This window comes from Saccopteryx bilineata, chromosome 1 (genome assembly GCF_036850765.1).
Source record: "Saccopteryx bilineata isolate mSacBil1 chromosome 1, mSacBil1_pri_phased_curated, whole genome shotgun sequence".
NCBI classification, from domain to species: domain Eukaryota; kingdom Metazoa; phylum Chordata; class Mammalia; order Chiroptera; family Emballonuridae; genus Saccopteryx; species Saccopteryx bilineata.
In genome coordinates, this window is record NC_089490.1 from 95,895,585 (window position 1) to 95,915,908 (window position 20,324).

The 20,324-nt window shown below is 38.2% G+C and overlaps 1 protein-coding gene across 2 annotated transcripts; it reads right to left on the bottom strand.

Annotated features, from left to right (window-relative positions):
• Window positions 1–556: 556 nt before the first annotated feature.
• CLEC4A (C-type lectin domain family 4 member A) lies at window positions 557–12,782 on the bottom strand. Of its 2 annotated transcripts, XM_066261355.1 has the most exons (6): window positions 12,551–12,779; window positions 9,285–9,401; window positions 7,620–7,721; window positions 4,262–4,413; window positions 3,101–3,216; window positions 557–1,703 (listed from the first exon to the last, which is right to left on the bottom strand). In XM_066261355.1, exons 1-6 carry the CDS (start codon window positions 12,630–12,632, stop codon window positions 1,556–1,558), a joined length of 717 nt encoding a protein of 238 aa, XP_066117452.1. In that variant the 5' UTR covers window positions 12,633–12,779; the 3' UTR covers window positions 557–1,555. The 2 variants fall into 2 exon arrangements, with proteins under 2 accessions (XP_066117452.1, XP_066117462.1); XM_066261365.1 differs by lacking the exon at window positions 9,285–9,401 and having other exon boundaries at window positions 12,551–12,782.
• Between the last annotated feature and the right edge of the window lie 7,542 nt (window positions 12,783–20,324).

Genomic DNA, 20,324 nt, shown 5'->3' on the forward strand with positions numbered 1-20,324 from the left:
ACTCCATTTAAAAATGGTTCCATTTACATTATTTTCACACCAGTAATAACTTCTAATTTTATAATTCTAAACATCCAATGCCCAATCTCTGCCTGAATTATGATATTAAATGAGAATGCAAGACCAAACAGAGAATGTTAAAAAGCTTAACAGCCTACTGTACCAAAGCTGAAACTTACCTTCCATTGATATGTATTACATTCCAACTGATACATAATATACTTTCAGTAAAACTAATAAATCTTTCTGAGAGAAATAAAATATAATGGTTGGTATTATTTTGCTTTACACAAACCTATAAAGAGATAAATCCAGACAGATGAAAGAACCACATCATATTATTATAACAGTATCTAAACCCTTCACAATTAGACAAAAATTGGGACAGAAGGCTCATGCTTTCCCCCCATTTGTCTGAAAATAAGCTCTTGAGTATACTGTCTGCACATGGAAAATGTTCAATAGCTGTTCATTGTATGAAGGCATTGCCAGTGGAAATAGGATTCTTCCAAGGAGTTGTAAAAAAATCACTTAGAGGACTCATGCATAGAGGATGTGAGCAATTGTGGTAATATTTATTGGGGTGAAAGGAAATAACACCCACTCCTAGATGTAAAGCGTAGGAAGGCTGTAGTAGCAATTGCTCCCAGGTACCTGATGTCTCAACCACAACCAGGTAGCTCAATTCTATCTCACTGTCGAAGAAGTCCAGCCTTTGGGCCTCAGGCTTGTACTTGTCTTCATCAACCTTAGGAAAACCAGAACCCAGAGATGCAGAACTTCTTTGCATCTCATTCTCCTGTCTGCACATCCACTGCCGAGGCTGAGCTTGGGCCCACGTGGCTGATAGAGAGTGCGAACAAAACTCAGACTTTTATTAAGCTTTGATTATATCTCCTTGGGTTTGGGAATGGGGAAGTTTTCTTTCTAATTATCCCATCTTCTTCCAAATCCTTCATGGGCTTGTGCTGGATCATCCACTTATCCAATCCCTTTTCTGGATTTTTCATGGCTCCATACTCTGATCCTATCCAAACCTTTTCCCAGATTTTCCCAGACTGGAATCCTCCCATTTATTGCACCCTTTTAGGTCCTTTTGCACATGCCTCATAGTAGAAGGACCTCCCTCTGTATCATCTTGGTTTCTACTGCACATGTGCCCAGCAAAGAAATTTCTCTTACTGTTTTATCCCTCCCCCGGTAATCTATGAAAAAAAGATTAGAAAACCAGTCCTTCCTTCCTACTGAGAGTAAGGAAACCAAAGAATGTTAGTCTCCTTGGCAGGGCAATCTGGAAGTGGTAGCTTTCTAGTTAATCTGGTTTAATTAGATGTTTGGTTCCTCTGTTTTTTGTTAACATCTAACTAACTACTATAATAAAGGAATTTATGAACAAATGCGTACACTGATTTTATATGTTGAATAGGTGACAGCCTACTGAAAAATTCTTTGGATGTCACTTATACAGGTTTACACATATACATTAAAAAGCAAATTAACTTTCTCTTTAATGGTGGATACCAATTTAACCACATGTTCATAGAGAATTTCCCATTCATAAATAGATCTTGATCATCTTGCAAATTCGCTTGTGAGATTCGGTACAAGAGACATCATTCAAGCCCCATGAGCCCCATTGTGAACGAGTATTCAGTATAACACAATGCTCGGCAAGATTACTGGGTTCACCTTGATGCCAAAATCTGAAAGGGGAAAAAATAGGATGAGGATGTGGCTTCAAACAGTGAGAAGAGTAAGGGACAGTGAGGGAAGGAAGTGGGGTTGAATTGTGTGGAAATCAAGGCAAATAGCCCCAACCATTTTTTTCCACTTATCAGGCAGTTTTATTCTCCGTCCTAGTCTCTGACATTTCCCTTGAAAACTGTGTCTTACATCACCCAGATTCATGTCATCTATTGTATTAAACACTTTCCCAGCAAATAACCCAGAGAATCCCTTCTATTTGTTCATGCCCTGTTCCAGGGGACTGTCAGTCCGTAGGCTCCCATCAATAATGACGATTTTTTTACCCTAGTCCCAAGTCTGTATGTAGTTTGTTTCTTTCTTTTTTTATTTTTCTGGGGTTTTTTTGAAATCTAAATAAGTAGTTAAAATTTATGAATCTACTACTATGCCTTTTATCTTGAAAAGTAATTTAATTTCCCTCATTTAAATATTTAAAAAATAAAGAATAGAATAATAGCCCTATAGATTTTACACACTTGATATAAGGATCAAAAATGGGAATGTACTAAAAGGCACTAAAGTATTAAGAGGTTTTGGGGGGGGTTTTGTTTGTTTGTTTGTTTGTTTTTGTATTTTTCTGAAGCTGGAAACGGGGAGGCAGTCAGACAGACTCCCGCATGCGCCCGACCGGGATCCACCCGGCACGCCCACCAGGAGGCGCCCTCTGTCGCGACCAGAGGCACTCCAGCGCCTGGGGCAGAGGCCAAGGAGCCATCCCCAGAGCCCGGGCCATCTTTTGCTCCAATGGAGCCTTGGCTGCGGGAGGGGAAGAGAGAGACAGAGAGGAAGAAGAGGGGGAGGGGTGGAGAAGCAGATGGGTGCCTCTCCTGTATGCCCTGGCCGGGAATCGAACCCGGGACTTCCGCACGCCAGGCCGACGCTCTACCGCTTAGCCAACCGGCCAGGGGCAGTATTAAGAGTTTTTAAAGATCCATATAAATGTTAGACATTATAAAACTATCAGAATTTAGCTCATTTGTTTTATGAGAGATAAAAAATATTATGATCTTTATTGACATGATTATGTGTTTGTTTGGAGATATAAATGTGTTGGTTATAGCACAGGCTTTGGTGTCAAATGGAACTGAATTTAAGAACCATTGTCATCACTGCTAAATAGCATATGCTAAATTATCTAAACTCTTTTAACCCAGTTTCCTCAGTGAGGAAAATAGTGATGTGCGCTTCGTAGAGTTCTCTTGATAATTAAATAAGATAATAAATAAAGTTATTTAACTTAGTGCCCAAGAGTGAAAGAAGAGTGAGCTATTTTATTTAAATATCTGATAGTTTGGACACTCTAAAATATCAATGATTCAGGACCCAAGATTCCTTTATTTAATTCTATACTCACGTGGCACTTTCATTGTATGATGTATGATCGTCCCATTGCCAGTCTCCTTTACCCTCTGGGTCTGACAGCCCCACATAATAAGCGGTAGTTTTCTGCAGGTTCTGAGTAATAAAATCCTAAGCAAAGAAAAGAAACAAGTTATAGTTTTTAGAGTATGCAGGTTGAATTGAGTTCTTTATGGCTTTATGGAGAAGAAAAGAAAAGGACGGTCCAGGAAGGACCACCTAGGAGTCCTGCCCAGGAGTCTAAGCCTTCTCTTGCTGTGCAGTGCAGGATTAACCATGTCACTTGGGAGCCTGATGTTTGTCTTAATCTATTTGGGATGTTATAACAAAATGCCACAGATGGCGTAGCTTATAAACAAGAGAAATATACTTCTCACAGTTACAGAGACTTGAATTCTAGATCAGAGAACAAGAATGGTTGGGTTAATCCATCTTCCTGGTTCATAGCTGGCACCTTCTGGCTGTGTCCTCACATGGTGGAAGGCAAGGTAGCTATTTGGGGTCTCTTTTATAAGGACATTCATCTTGTTTATAAAGACTTCAACCTCATGAACTAAGCATCTCCCAAATGCCCCAATTCCTAATACCATCACTTTTGGGAATTAGAATTTTCACATATATATTTGGACAGGACACATTCAGAACGTAGCAATGTTCAATACATATAGAATCAATTTCTATCTGTGATCATAATGAATTCTCATCTTGGATTCACTCCCCCTCTTTTCTTCACTAAGAGAAGGTAGTCTTCAAAGTTACACATGAGTAAACTTTTGCAGGCTAAGTCATTTTCTTTGTGCAATCTCAAAGATTCCTTTACTTTATTTTCCTATTTAACTTAATATTTATCTGTTCATTAATAATCTATAAAACATTTATATGTTGAAATATTATATTTCAGGTAGAAGTAATTTTTATTCTTTAACTCAACCCTCACATATTATATTTTCAATGTTCTTTTTATTTAGGGGGAGTTTAGTTTTATGGAGGTAGAAAGAAGGTATGAAATGTAAATCCTTAATCATCCTTTCCTGTCTATTTTATCGAATGCCTTTTGCCACAACACCAATATCCCAAATAATGAAAACTTCCCTTAGTCAAAAGAGCTGTACAAACCCAGGCAGAATTTTTTACTCCATTATCTATTAAAACATACCTGCTCTTCCTTGGTGTTGATCACTAGCAGATGAGCTCCCATTCCTGAGCAGTTCTTTTTACTCTCTGACCAGTTTTTGTCTTCAGTAGAAATAAAGTAGCAGTTCAAACTAAATGACTTCCAATTCTTTGGGCAGCAGTTCCAGTATTTCTCTGAATTGGCAGAAGACCGTGTCGGTGCAATATAAGAAAAGTAATTTGCAAAGCGTGTGTTAAAATTACTTTTTGTTTATGAAATTGTTTTTATTTTAATAAGAGGAGGGGAGGCAGATAGACAGACTTCTGTATGCTCCCTGACCAGGATCCACCTGGCAAGCCCCCTACCAGGCCAATGCTCTGCCCATTTGGGGCAGTTGCTCTGTTGCTCAGGAACAAAGCCATTTTTTTAGCACCTGAGGCAGAGGCCTCAGAGCCATGCTCAGCACCAGAGGCCAACTTTGCTTGAACCAATCTAGCCATGGCTGTGGGAGGGAGAGATGGAGGGAAGAAGGAGAAAGGCTGGAGAAGCAGATGGTCACTTCTCCTGTGTGACCTGACCGGGAATCAAACCCAGTACATTCACACACAAGGCCAATGCTCTACCACTGAGCCAACTGGCAATGGCATGTTAAATGGCATGTTAATGGCATATGTTAAAATTAAAGACCAAGGGAACTGCGTAGACACCAAGTCAGACAAAGAAAGACAAATACCATATGATTTCACTGACATGTGAAATGTAAAGTATAAAATTAACCAACAAAATAGAAATATGCTCATAGATACAGAAAACAGAGCAGTAGTTGCCAGGGGGGAAGGAGGTTGGGGTGCATAGTAAAAAAGGCAAAGGGATTAAAATGTATAAATGGGTAGTTACAAAATAGTCCCAGAAATGTAAATCATAGTATAAGGAATATAGTCAATAATATTATAATAACTATGTATGGTGCCAGGTGAGTACTTGAAATATTGAAAGAATCACTTTATAAAATCCATGATTGTCTAACCACTATGCTGTACACCTGAAACTAATGCAAAAATATTATTGAATGTAAACTGTAATTGAAACATGATGTTTTTAAGTTAAAAAATAAAAATAAACCAAAATCTAGAAATCGAGAGTAGAATACTGGTTGTCAGGGGCTGGTGGTGGGAGTTCTGGGAAAATGATGGCCAAAGGTCCAACAGTTCTGTGATAACTAAGTCCTGGAAATCTAATGTACGGAATGATCACTATAATCAGCAATACTGTATTACATAATTCAAAGTTGTTAAGGGAGATTCAGGATGGCAACAAAGTAGGTGGAAGCTACACTCATGTCCTCCCAGGACTAAACTGGAATTATAACTAAAATATAGACAAATCAACCTGAATAACTAACTGAAGACTAGGTGAAGAAAAAGCTTATAACCAAGAATTTATACAAGAAGCTACATCAAGAGTGGTAGGAGTGGAGACACGATAAGGGCTAACCCTGGTCCCACAGGTGGCAGCTAAGAATCTGGAGGGATATCTCAGCTATAAAGATTCCCCCTAAAAAAAAAAAAAAAAAAAAAAAAAAAAACAAGCCAGGCTCCCCTCTCCAGGGAAGCAGAACTGTGAAGAAGAGCTTACATAGGATCTGGCTGTGAAAATTAGTGGGGTTTCTGATCACAAAAAAGAGACATGTCTTCTAGAGACATAGGTACCTTCTTAAAGCGCTAATGCACAAAACTTGTTCACTACCATTCATGTTGGGCTCTGGCAGAGAAAGGGCAGAATGGATGAGAGTCATACAAGGATAGAATGGGGTTTGCAGCTCTGGGAAGAAAGTTGAGGGAACAATCACCAAGATCCTCTGTGCTAAGTCACTCTACTGCAGGGGTCGGGAACCTATGGCTCACGAGCCAGATGTGGCTCTTTTGATGGCTGCATCTGGCTCGCAGACAAATCTTTAATAAAAAAATAATAACGTTAAAAATATAAAACGTTCTCATGTATTACAATCTATTCATTTCCTACCGCTCATGTTCATGGTTGCGGGTGGCTGGAGCCAATTACAGCTGCCTTCCAGGACAACACCAAACTTTTATTGGATAATGCGTAATGTACACGGATCATTGTATGCTCTCATGAAATTACATTTTAAAATATGTGGCGTTCATGGCTCTCTCAGCCTAAAAGTTTCCTGATCCTGCTCTACTGCATCAAAGACATCATCTTTCTTGGTGAAGCATACGCTTCCATACGGCATAAGCCAGAAGAAATACAACAGACCCACTCTCTGGACTTCCTATTGACCCACCCTTCAAAGCATCTGCCCTGCTGAAGAGTCAGCCACTCTTCAGGGTAAAAGATCAGGGCAGACTAAAGTGTTGTCATTGACTGAGTTGTGTTTCTTTAAGGCATCGGTCATTTGCCCGACTTTCTTGTGAATCTGAATGCTGCCTCCTCCCTTATAAGAGATCTGTTAGACCCATGTTCTTGGTTCTGAGCAGCCCCATCCTCTCAACTCTTGGTGACTCCACCCTATGGAAGTCTGATCAGAATCCAGAATAGACTGAGTTGTGTGGCTCTGAGATGGAAGCCACACTCCCAGCTTCTCCTTAAGCCTTACCAACACCTCCCCTTCTCGTGACTCCCAGCTGCCTCACCCTGTTAATATCAGGCTCCTAGCAGAACCTGAAACAGAATGAGTTGGGAGGCTCTAGGACAGAAGAAATGTTTGCGTCACACGCCCAACAGGTAAAAAGACTTTCTTTCACACAGCCAAATCTTGGTCTGTTTGGGCCTGATATATTCTGCTAACCTCACCCTGATGACTCCCTGACACAAAGGTGTGTGAGCACCCTGACAGTGGCAGCTAGTCTTGGTATATACCTGAAGACATTTGCTGAGTGGCCTCAGACCCAGCACAGGCACTAAGTTTTGAGCCTGTATAGATCTGGTGAACACCTCTTGCTCTTATCTGGTAATTCACTAAGAACTTATGGCATGCAACTCAAGTACTACCAGAGGCTCTTTCAGTTAGCACATGATTAGATAACCACTATGATGTCTATCTGAAACTAATACAGAATAATATTGAATATAAACTGTACTTGAAAATAAAAAAATTCTAAAAAGACAATTTTCTTGCACAGATATATTAGATATTCACATAAAAATTTTAGATCCTATATATACTACTCACATAAATTAGGGTATATTTTATTTCTTCATATTCATTTCTGGATATTACCTAATTTTTGTGAGTAGTATATTCCCACACTTAGGGCTTGAAATGATCATGAGACTCAACCTTTTAGTGTAATTTACTTGTGAATCTTTTCAGAAATATTGATTGGAGATCCTTACACAGTGTAATTAGCAACTAAACTATAGACACATTAATTTTTACCTTGTATGGTCAAATTTTCTTTCTTACATTCCAAAGTTGTGTGAGTGAATTCTTTTATAGTCTTTTTTTCTTTAAGAAGCTGAGAATATTTTTGAAAGAAAACTGAAAAAGAGAATAAGACCATTCATTTCCCTGGTAGTGTTATGACTTTTTTTAATTGTTACTTTCTTTCATTCTTTACGGAACAAACCTACAAATGCCCATTTAGTTGTGTAGAAAGATCCTGACTATGGGAAAGATTTACTATCACCCCACACTTAATGCAATCCAATCCTACTGATTTTGAAACCAGAGATTTCTCCAGGAATAGCTACAAGATTAATAGTTGAAAAGGACATGATGGTTCTATTATTATGGGTCAAAGGTACTTACATCCATATTCTTTTTCAATACTAAATGTATGATGCACATAAAAGCTAAGCCTTGGAGGAGGAGGAATAGAGAAAAAATGGCTTCTGCTTCTAAATATCACACCAGAAAAACCACCCTTGCAATGGTCATCAATAGAATTCCAGGGTTTCAGTTTTGTTTTCTTCCTCTTTGACCTTCTTCAATACTTGACCCCAGTTCTCTTTCCCTTAACTGTTGGCTTCAGCCAAAACCACTGAGCACAGTCCAGATTGCCAAATCACAAAATCATGAGCTAAATAAACAGCTATTGTTTTCATCCACTGTTTTAGTTTGTTTTTTTAAGCAGCAGGAGATAATTGATGCAATAACCTTTCAGGGGGAAAAAAATTCATTCTCTTAAGAAATGTTTACAACATTTTTCATGGTTGAAGCCCCACTTCTTTCTCCCACCTAGATCTTTATTTCTCACAGTTCACTTCGCACCATGTGTTCTAGTCTTTTATTAGTAGGTTTCCCCACATTTTCCCATGTTCTTTCTGTGCCATCTCATTCAGGAAGTCTATCTAAGCCTCCGCTGCTTCTTGTCTATACAATACTACCATACAATGTTGTAACCACTGTTTCAAGTGACCAGTTACTACCATTCTCTGAACTTCTTGATAATAATGGCTATGGCTTGGATTCTGTCTGGCACAGTGTTGGAAATAAAGCAGATGGCCATCATTGCTTATTAAATGACCAAGTAAATGAATAAAATATCATTCCAAATATGTACTAGTTCTTATGCCTTTTAACAATTTAATAAATTCTTAAAAACAAAGATATGCAGAAATCCACCTATTTGCCAAATTGGCCTTTAGAATTTCACATCTTGAGAAGGACAGAAATAATTAAGGTGAAAATTCAATGGGAAACTTTTCTTGGAATATTTCTTTCCATATTCTTGTTTACTTTCTCATCCGAAAGCAAGTATCTATAAACTCAAAACGTTCTGGCTTTATAAACACCAAGGAAATCTAAATTTGTCCTCACACAATGTCTAGTATAAAAATGGCGCCTTACAGATTTCACTCTACAACACAAACACATGGATACACATATACTCTTCTGTTGCTATAAAGAGTAGATTCCACTATTTTTATAGAAAAGTAACTAAATTCAAATAAAAAACATTTCCAATGGATTCCCACTAATTATGTCACTGCCCAACCCCAAGAACTTTTTTCCCTATATTTCTGTTAAATGTCAGAATCTAATGGCTATTCTGTCTTTGTGTAAGGCAGACATTCCTTATAGTTTCATTTGGATACTTACTGATAAAAGCAATAAAAAATGAGATTGCCAATAACAACAGAAGTATCAGCAATGATGGGAAGAGAGCCTTGGGAAAATCAGGGTTACTTTTGTGAGGACTGGTCTTCTCTTTTGGAGCTAAAGAAGAAATTAAATTAGTTTTATCAGTAATAAATTCTGACCTTTACTTACTCTTTCTCCTTCTCTTTCTGTTCACCCTTTTCTTGGATGGCATACTATTACTAACAATGTGACACTAGACATAATATAAAAATAGAAAGGAAATAATAATGTTCATTGTAGAAATTTTAGAAAACATATAAAATTACAAGTCCTTACTATAGAGGATAACTATTGTTAATATTTTAGTATATATTTTTCCAACAACTTTTACAGTGTTTATATAAGGTCTACCGGAAAGTTCTGTTCATTTTTGAAATAAAACAAAATACAAATTTTTCTTACCATCAATAAACTTTATTAAATAATATATTTCCACACCAATCCTATCTTCCGAATATGGTCCAAAATGGTTTGCTGAGCTGAATTAAGCCTTTCTGCGATCTCCGATGTTGTCAGAAAAAGATCTTGCTCCAACATGGTCTTAACATCATCGTCATCATCGATCAAAGATGGTGGCTTATCAGAAAGGTTGAAATCACCTATTTCGAATTTTTCGAACCATCTTCTGCATGTCCTATCAGAAACTGTACCTTCACCAAACACTTTCAATAAATTTCTACATGCTTCTGTAGCATTTCTTTCTTGTTGAAATTCGTATACAATACAGTGGCATAAATGAACTTTATCAGTAGCTATGGGTACACTATCACTTCACACATAAGACTAACATGAATCAACTTTGTTTTAGTTAATTTGCTACGTCAGTATGTATACATTAAGTGATAAAAATAGAGAGGCACACATGCACCAGCTTATTGGTTGCTTGCGTAACTGTACTAGCCAATGGGGTGAAGTTGCCACGGCTGAACGCAAATTGAGCGGGTCAGGGGGAAGGTGAACATTTGTTTGCATTGGCAATCATCTGTTTTACATAAAAACTATGTCTTAACGTAATTTCTTTTAAGAATGCCTCCTAGAAAATACAGCACTGAAGAGGAGAGAAAAGGAGCTAAAGCTGCACAAAAACGGCTTTCTCGACAAAAAGAAACCACTGAGCAGAGAAAGACAAGGCTTGCTTCAGTCACAGAGCAAATGTGTCTTTCTCGGCAAAATGAGACTGATGAGCATAGAGAAACAAAGCTTGCCTCAGATGCAAGACAAAAAAGCCTGTCTTGACAAAATGAGTCCCTTGAACAAAGGCAGGAGAGAAATGCAAAAAAACGACAGAGTAATGCTGACCGAAACGCAAAAAGGATGGTCCTCTGCAAGGCGAGCTTAAAAATGATGGAAAGACCTACACAAGAAATGTTGTGTACAAAGAGATCTTTGACATGTGAATTAACATTTTATTATTTAAATCACCTTTATTTATTGAGCTAGTGGTGGCTCTTAAGAAATGTACTGCCAGTGGTTTCCTTCATTGCATTCTACTTTAAGCAATTAAGCAAACAGAAGAGGGAAACCCCATGGGGCACTAAGCAAAGGGGCGTCCTCGCCGCCTGCCCTGGGTAATTCAGTTTGAATTAGCAGACACCTTTGCACAAATCATTTTAATTACAATTTATAATATCTAGAACAGTGGTCATTTCATATGACCTCCGGGCTTTCTAGTATATACATACGCATTTTCCTACATGATTGACACACTATATATACTAGTTTCTGACCTGTTATTTTCTTATTTTCTATATCATGAACACTTCTCATGCCATATTTTCTTCTACTACACTCTCTATTGTGGTTGCATAGTATTTCATTATATATTTAATTAATATTCCAGGCTATGACTTTATTGGAGTTATTACATTGCTTAATAAAATTATATTGATTTCAGGTATATAATATATACATCATCTGTATATTGTATTGTATATTCACCACCCAAAGTCAAGTCTCCTGTCACCATTTATCCTCCCTTTCCCTCTGGTAATCACCATATTGTTGTCAGTGTCTATGAGTTGTTGGGTTTTTTTGTTTTGTTTTGTTTTGCTTCATTTATTCACCTTTTTCACTCACCCCCCCAACTCTTCTCCACTCTGACAGCAGTCAGTCTATTCTCTCTATGAGTCTGTTTCTATTCTGTTTCTTATTTTACTACTTTAAATAATGTCATAGCAGATAAACCTTTATAGTCATCCCTTATCATATGCATAAGATAAGATCATATCTTTCTGGTTACTATTTCATGGTTAAAAATTATTTTCTCAAAAAAATGACACATGCCAAGTGAGAGGAAACCCTTCAGTGATGTATATTATAATCTCATCTTTAGAAAAAATGCAAATATTTTTGGTATATTTATGCCTGGAAAGATATATACTAAAATGTAAGTTATAGTTATTTCTAGGTGGTAAGAACAAAATTTAAAGTTTTATATGACTCTAGTTTTTTTTTTCTACAATGAACATTTTAACATCTAATAAAGAAGTTATATACATGTTTGAGGGGTTTAGAACAGTTTTCCTCAGCATTTTTCATATCTTCATAGAAATGTTTTGGAAAACATGAGCAATCATGATCACCCTCTCATGGCTTCTTATATTCTACATGCTTTTTCCTCTCTTTTTCTCTATATGTGAGATAATGTAGGTGCTACTAAAGTCATTTTTTATCTACTACCAAACTCAGTCGAATCCATCTCAGAGATGCAGTATGCAATGGATTTTCTGATCACAGAGAAATTTCAAGGGACTTTATAGGACTTTCTAGTCTTTTATTTGCAAGGATCTTTTGTTCCACGTTAGTCCAGAATTAGCAAATACACCCATAACCCTCTCCAACCAAGCTCTTTTCCTCTAACTGGTCAGAAAACAAATCCCACTAGTTCATCAATCTGTAGGAATCATAGATAATTTAGTGGGTTTTGTTACTCCTGACTGCAGTCTCACTGAGCCTCAGAAAACACTGGACAACTTTCCCCCATAATTGTCACTCTCCTCAGCTCAGGACTATATAATGAATTTCTCACATCTTAGTCTGTTATAGTACAACTATACAAGTCCTAATACGTCTCTACAGGCAACTTAATCTTCTGAGAATCTTATATTTTCAAGCTGTGACCAGTCAGAAAACCAGCAACTAATATCATCTATTCTTGTTTTATACTATTGTCTCTCTATCCTTCATCTCATCATTAATTCTGACCACCAAAAAACGTTTCTTACCTGCAGGAGGCTCTGACTTGGTGCCTGAGGACTTAAATTCATTTTGGAATCTTACTTCAGCATAAGTGATCTCTGCAGTCATATTGCAAAGAGATCTGAATAGAAAAGGGAAGAGCTCTCTTCAAATATATCTTTTTCTTCTCTTCCTTAAAACATTTTAAAATGAAAACCAAACATGATGGTAACTTGTCATACTTCCTATTATGCAACTAGTGAGAACAGAGGCCCCAGAGAGGCAAGTAACCCTGAGAAGAATCTCATGAGAACTAAAATCCTCAATACAGAGGTCCATTCTCCAGAACCAGCACAGTGAAGATTAGAGTCTTTAAATATATGCTAGCAAAGATAATAAAAGGAGGAACTCAAGATTAGGAGGGAAAATAGGAAGGAAAAGAAAAGAGGAACCAAACAATAAGAGAAACCTTTTCTGCAAATGGTGTTATCTGAACTCACCTGCAAGAGTAAAATTCAAGTATTTATGTGCATCTACATGCTAATATAATTATTTGTTGGCCAATCAGTCTTGGCATAAACTCACCTAGGCTGCTTTCTCTTCTCCATTTGTAGCTAATTAGGCAACTTTCTGAGATCACATTCTAAGAGGATCATTGACAAAAACGCATGTCAGCTTCCCACTTTCAACAGTCAGCATCCGGTAACGCATTGGGGAAGTGAGACTTTGGTTTGCATGCCTTCTGAATCTTCTCAGTGCTCTCTGCTTTTCCTTGTTGTTCTTAACTACTCCATCATGAATCTTCATTCATTTGGCTCCAGTCACCTACAGTATCTTCTGAAAGTGGGTCTCTCTGGTAGATGTCAGAGGAGTAGGCAGCCTTTCTCTATTCCATTCATCTATAGCCCTTTAGTCCCCACAACAGTATGACAAAGGTTATACAAGTATATGTAAATATTTTTTACCAGTTAGGATAATTTCATGAAATCATGATTTAGAAGGAAATAAACTGAGTGCTACATATAATTTTTTTCCCAAAAGCCAAGAGAAAAACACTCTAAAAATAAAATCTTCTGTGTGAAATCTTTCCACAGATTCGTTCCCAGCTCATACCTAATTCAGCTTCCCCAAATAATCCTCTTTTTTTAAATCTCTCCCACTAACGTCATCCTGTAACACACACACCCCTCTATATTTATTTTTATATTTAAACATATTGAAAGTGAGTTCACACTAATACCTCTAATTCTAATACCTCTAATGAACCAAAGAGTTCATTTCAGTTTTCTCCCTTTCCACATTTCTAACTCCCATCTATGAGCGTACAAAATCTTCTTCCATTATCTTGAACTGACCTCCTTATTTGATCAATCTCCTGGATATAACCAATCCAGGAGAAGCTCTTCTCTCCCTGATAGGGCTCTGATTTCCCTATCCAGGCTCCCACTGTTGTTGATGCCCTCTTCATTCTGCTTGGGTGTTCTTGCACAACCCCCAGGAACAGCCTCTTTACCTTGTTCAGATCTGACACCCTACACAAGGCCACCAGTAAGAAAGCCCTCCTTATTCTCTATGGACTCTCACCCCACTTAGACTCTAATATCCTATACAAGATCACTCTCATGTTTGTAAGCCTTTCTCACCCCACCTGGGCTCTGCTCCACCACGTGAACAGCCTCTGTATCCTGCTTAGCTTCTGAAACCCAAACAGTAAGGGAAAGGGAAGAGTTAATTCTTACAAATTTCCTAGTAAATCACTACTGAGACTAACAAGCACTTTCATGTGAACATGTGTGTATGCACACACCTTCCTCCCAATAATAATCATTGATTATCAGAGGCTTAGCTATCTAAGTTTCTAAGGAGAAAGCAAAATATATTCCTTTCCATGAAGTAAGTCATATTCTAACTGAATTATGCATTGTTTAAATAATTTAACCAAGGAATCTTTAAGGCAGTTAGAATTCTATTTTTAAGTATTTAAAATCTTAAGGAAAATAAGCTTTACTAATATCACATGGATTTATTGTATCACAAGCAACCTTCAAATGTGAGTGTCTCACAACAACCAACATTTATTTCTCCCTCACATGACATGTGGGTTCAGGATCTGTAACTCTGCTTGGCGCTTCACTACGCATTTTCTTATTCTGGAACCTAGGATCACAGAGCAGCTCCTTGTAATCTGAAACATATAGTAACATTCAGATCCTTTATTCAGATAATGTGCATATTATATCCACTATGATTCCACTGACTAGTGCAAGTCACGAGGACAAACTTGTGAATGAGGCAGGGAAGTATACTCTACTTACAGAGAGACATGTTAAGGGCATCAAAGTTTAATACTCTCACAGAAATAAATAAACACTTGAGAACAATAATTCTATCTATCCCAATCCCTTCATCTTAGTCATTTGGGTTGTCATGACAAAAGTGTTCTAGACAGGGTGGCTTAAACAACATTTATTTTGCACAGTTCTGTTGACTGGGAAGTAGCTCACGGTGCCAGAAGCAATATCTGGTGAGACTCCTCCCCTCTTCCTAGTTTATAGATTGCCATCTTCTCACCGCATCCTCACATGCCAGAAAGGGCAAGGGAGTTCTCAAGGGTCTTTTATAAGGACAGTAATCCCATTTATGAGAGTTTCAACCTCTCGACCTAATCCTCACAAAATCTAGTCCATAGCATTGTTTAAATAATTTAACCAAGGAATCTTTAAGGCAGTAATCTCAAAAATGGGGTACACAAGTGCCCCAGGTGGTATAAAGGCACAGAAATAAAGTACTAGAAATTCTATTTTTAAGTATTTAAAATGTTAAGGAAAATAAGCTTTACTAATATCACATGGATTTAGTGTTGGCTGCATGTCATGTGTGGTAGGGAATCTATCATGAGGAAGAGTGAAGGTTCTACAACTCTGAGAAGTTGGTGTGCCCTCACTTTTTCATTCCCTTCCTGTACATGGCATCAAACCTGTGCAATCAAGAATTTGGCTGGTCTTTTTACCTAGTTCCTGGAAGGTACCCTCTAAATCCTTGTATTTCCTGAGTAATAAGAGTGTCTTTGTTATTCATGCTGAGCATTGATACATTATATTAATGAAACCACTCATAGTGAGCTCCTAAATATCATAGTTTATGCTAACAAGATGATTCAAGATGGGGACTGGCCAAGCCCAAAGGACAGATCATGGGATTAGAGGGTTGGGGCTTTGAGCTGCGAGATATCAATCCAGACAGGAGAAGAAAGCAGGAGATAGAATTCAACCCGGGTCAAATGATTCCATCAAGCATACCTATTGAAGGAGTTCAGAACAGGTCTTCCCAAGATGTGACATTTTGGCGTGTGACTTACTTTGAGATGAAGATAATTGAGACCCTGTGGACTCATGAGACACTTTTGCCTCTTCTTTAAAACATTTCTGTAAAAGTCTTCCCCATAATAAAACATGATTTTATGACATTTCTATGTAGGACAAGGCAAACTTCTAATTATTGAACATCCGTCCTTCTCATTGTCCTGCAAACGACCTTCTGGCCCTCTGAAGATCCAAGGTGCCTTGCCTCATCCTTAGCTCAGAATTTTATATATACCTCACTTTAACCTTCTGTTTCTGTACCTCCTATGTACGTGGCATTCCCATACATACATATGTAATTAAATTTGGTTATTTTCTCTTTTTAAACTATCTCATGTAGATTTAACTATTAGACTAGCCAGAAAAACCTGGAAGGGCAAAGAAAAATTTTTTCTTCAGCACACTATGTAATAAACCCCAATTAAAACTCTTGGCACAGAGGCTCAGGTGAGCTCACCTGGTTGGTGATACTCTGTGTATTGTCATATATTAATATGCCATGAAGGTGACACACCCAAGGGAACAATGAAGGCTTCCCGACTGGGACCCTCCCAGACCTCGTTCTGTGTGTCTTTCTATTTGGTTGGCTCTGATTTATATCCTTTTGCTCCCACCCAGCCCCTTAACGTCCTTCCCATCTAGCAACCATTCTCTGCATCTAATTTTTTTAATGTTTTATTTTACTGATAGTTTTTAGAAAGAGGAAGGGAGAGAGCAGGGGCGAAAGACAGGAACATGTGTTCCTGTATGTGCCCTGACTGGAGATCAAACCAGCAACCTCTGTCTGTACTTTGGGTTGATGCTGAACTGCGTTATCCGATCAGGGCTAAAATGTTCTCTGTATCTTTAAGTTTGGTTTCCATTCTGCTTGTCTATTACTTTTGTTATTTAGATTTAATTGTTGATAGCTATGTATTTATTGCTATTTCTTTTTCTTTTGTTGAATTTATTGGGGTGATACTGGTTAACAAAAGTATACAGGTTTCAGGTGCACAATTACACAACATATCATCTGTACCCTGTATTATGCATTCACCAGCCCAAGTCAAGTCTCCTTCTATCACCATTTATCCCCCATACCTTCCTGCACCTCCCTTCACCTCCCTCTCCCAGCCGTCATCACACTGTTTGTTGTCTGTGTCCGTGAGTTTTTTCTCTTTTTTTCATTTTTGCTCATTTCCTCTAACCACCCCCTCCCCAGACCCCACACCCTACCAACAGCTGTAAGCCTGTTCTCTACTTATGAGTCTGTTTCTATGTTGCTTGTTAGTTCATTTTCTTCATTATATTCCTCATATGAGTAAAATCATATGGTATTTGTCTTTCTTTGACTGGCTTATTTCTCTTAACATAACACTCTCCAGGTCAATCCATGCTGTTACAAAGGGTAAGAGTTCATCTTTTTTTCCCCCACAGCCAAGTAGTATTATTCCACTGTGTAACTGTTCCACAGGTGTTGCCATCTTATTATTCATATTTTTTATTTCTTTTCTTCTTCTTCTTAAAAAGGACTCTTTAACTTTTCATTTAACACTGGTTTGGTAGCGATGAACTCCTTTAGCTTTTTCTTGTCTGGGAAGCTCTTTATCCTTCTATTCTAAATGATAGCTTTGCTGGGTAGAGTAATCTTAGTTGTAGGTGCTTCTTTTTTTATTAAGATTTTATTTATCCATTTTTATTAGAGAGAGAGGAAAGAGATAGAGAGAACAGGGGGAGGAGCAGGAAGCATCAACTCCCATATGTGCCTTGACCAGGCAAGCCCAGGGTTTTGAACCAGCAACCTCAGCATTTCCAGGTCGATGCTTTATCCACTGCGCCACCACAGGTCAGGCCGGTGCTTCTTTTTTTTATTGCTTTGAATATTTCTTGTTGATTCCTTCTGGCCTGCAAAGTTTGTTGAGAAATCAGCTGTCATTTTATGGGAGCTCCCTTGTAAATAACTAGTTGCTTTTCTTTTGCTGCTTTAAACTTTTTCTCTTTGTCTTTAACCATTAACATTTTAATAATGATGTATCTTATAGGTCTTTTGGGGTTTATTTTGTTTGAGACTTGCTACACTTCCTGGACTTATATGTGTATTTCCTTCCCCAGGGTAGGGAAGTTTTTCTCATAGGTTTTCAACTCTTTGAAATTCTCTCTCTTATCTATTTGGCACCTCAATGATGTGAATGTTGGTATGCTCGAAGTTGTCCTAGAGACGACTGTAATTGGATGGGGATCAGGCCCAGAGCCAGTCTGCCTCAGGTAGGCTGGTATTGTGTAGGTTCTTGACTTCATGCAGGAAGATTTTACATGAGCCCAGGTGATTTTGAGAGTAGGTTTATTAAAACTGGGGACAGTGAAACAAAAGAAGGTCTTAGAATAGAAGAAGCAACAGGAGGGAGCCTAGGTGGTTCTTGGCTTCGGCTCCCTAAACACATTATAGAAAAGAAGTGAGCCAAGGCAGAGCTGCTTTGTCTCATTAGGAAGTAAAAGTCACAATGACAGAAGTGAACCAAGGTGGGGCTGCTTTTAGCTCATTGGAAAACCAAGGTTGCAGATTCGATCCCCAGTTCAGGCACAGACAAGGTCTTTCTTCCTTCCTCTCTCTTCAAAATCAATCAATCAATAATTAATTATTTTAAAATGTTCTTGGTACTAGTCGCTCTCAAGGCCATTTCACCCTTGCCTTTCCTGGTAATGTGAGTCAATAATTCTCTTTCATCGTTGTGAATCAACATAGGTTTCCTCCACTTAAAAGCAAATACTCCTCCTTAGTAGAGTTATCAACAGTGAAAAGGATTGCAGTAATGGTTAACACATTTGAGCCTACTATGTTCTGTAAACTGTGATAAATACATTGCTTTCATTATCTCACCTAATATTCAAAATAATCCTTAAAAATGAATTATTACCATTTCACCAATGAGGAAATTCAGAGTCTGAGAAATTCATTAATTGCCCAATGTCACATATCCAATAGAAGCAGATTTAACTTTTTTTTTTTCTTTTGCACTTTTCCGAAGCTAGAAACGGGGAGGCAGTCAAACAGACTCCCACAAGCGCCCGACCGGGATCCACCCGGCATACCCACCAAAGGGCGATGCTCTACCCCTCTGTGGCGTTGCTCTGTTGCATCCAGAGCCATTCAAGCGCCTGAGTCAGAGGCCACAGAGCCATCCTCAGCGCCCGGGCCATCTTTGCTCCAATGGAGCCTCGGCTGCGGGAGGGGAAGAGAGAGACATAGAGGGGGAGGGGTGGAGAAGCAGATGGGCACTTCTCCTGTGTGCCCTGGCCGGGAATCGAACCCGGGACTCTTGCACACCAGGCCAACGCTCTACCACTGAGCCAGCTGGCCAGGGCCAAAACAGATTTAACTTTAACCCAGAGCTGCCTAATTCCAAAGCCCAAGTTTGTTCATATTCTAGAATATTAACTTTCAAAGAGTGAGCTATCTAGGCAGATATTGGAAAATAGTTTTTCAAAGATATAACAAAAAATATTTTCTGACAAATTGTCATTAATATTCTTTCAAATCAAAGGTTTCATCATTTCTAAAGACCAAAAAGAAAATTAAGTATTTTGATTTAAAAAAATAGAGTTTATATAGTGGCTGGTGAAAAACAGGAAAAGCTTTGGGTCTCCAATCACTCTACTGCTGAATATTATTTTTACACAAATCCCATGCAATTAAAATATGTTGTGACAACCTGTCAACGGTTGAAAGACATTCTTCCTGCCAAGAACCAGCCCCTTCGAGTCTCCAGTACTGAATAATTCCAGGTTGACCTTCAACCACCAAATATGAAGTTATCCTTAAGAAATATAAGCTAAGAGGAGTCGGGGGAGGTAGAAGAGGGTAAAAGGGGGGAAAGATGATGGAAAAAGACTTCACTTGGGGTGGTGAACACACAATACATGTATTAGACAATTGATAATGTATTATACCAGGGGTCCCCAAACTTTTTACACAGGGGGCCAGTTCACTGTCCCTCAGACCGTTGGAGGGCCAGACTATAAAAAAAACTATGAACAAATCCCTATGCACACTGCACATATCTTATTTTAAAGTAAAAAAACAAAACGGGAACAAATACAATATTTAAAATAAAGAACTAGTAAATTTAAATCAACAAATTGACCAGTATTTCAATGGAAACTATGCTCCTCTCACTGACCACCAATGAAAGAGGCGCCCCTTCCGGAAGTGCGGCGGGGGCCGGATAAATGACCTCAGGAGGCCGCATGCAGCCCACGGGCTGTAGTTAGGGGACCCCTGTATTATACAATTGTACACCTGAAATCTATATAATTTAATTAACCAATGTCACCTGAATAAATTCAATCAAAAACTTTTTAAAAAGGAAAATAAATAAAAATAAAGGAAAATAAACTAAATTGGCAATAACATCACTGGACCTTCTGTATGATATATAGAAAAGTTGTTGAGAGTAAATCCTAAGAGTTCTCATCATAAGAT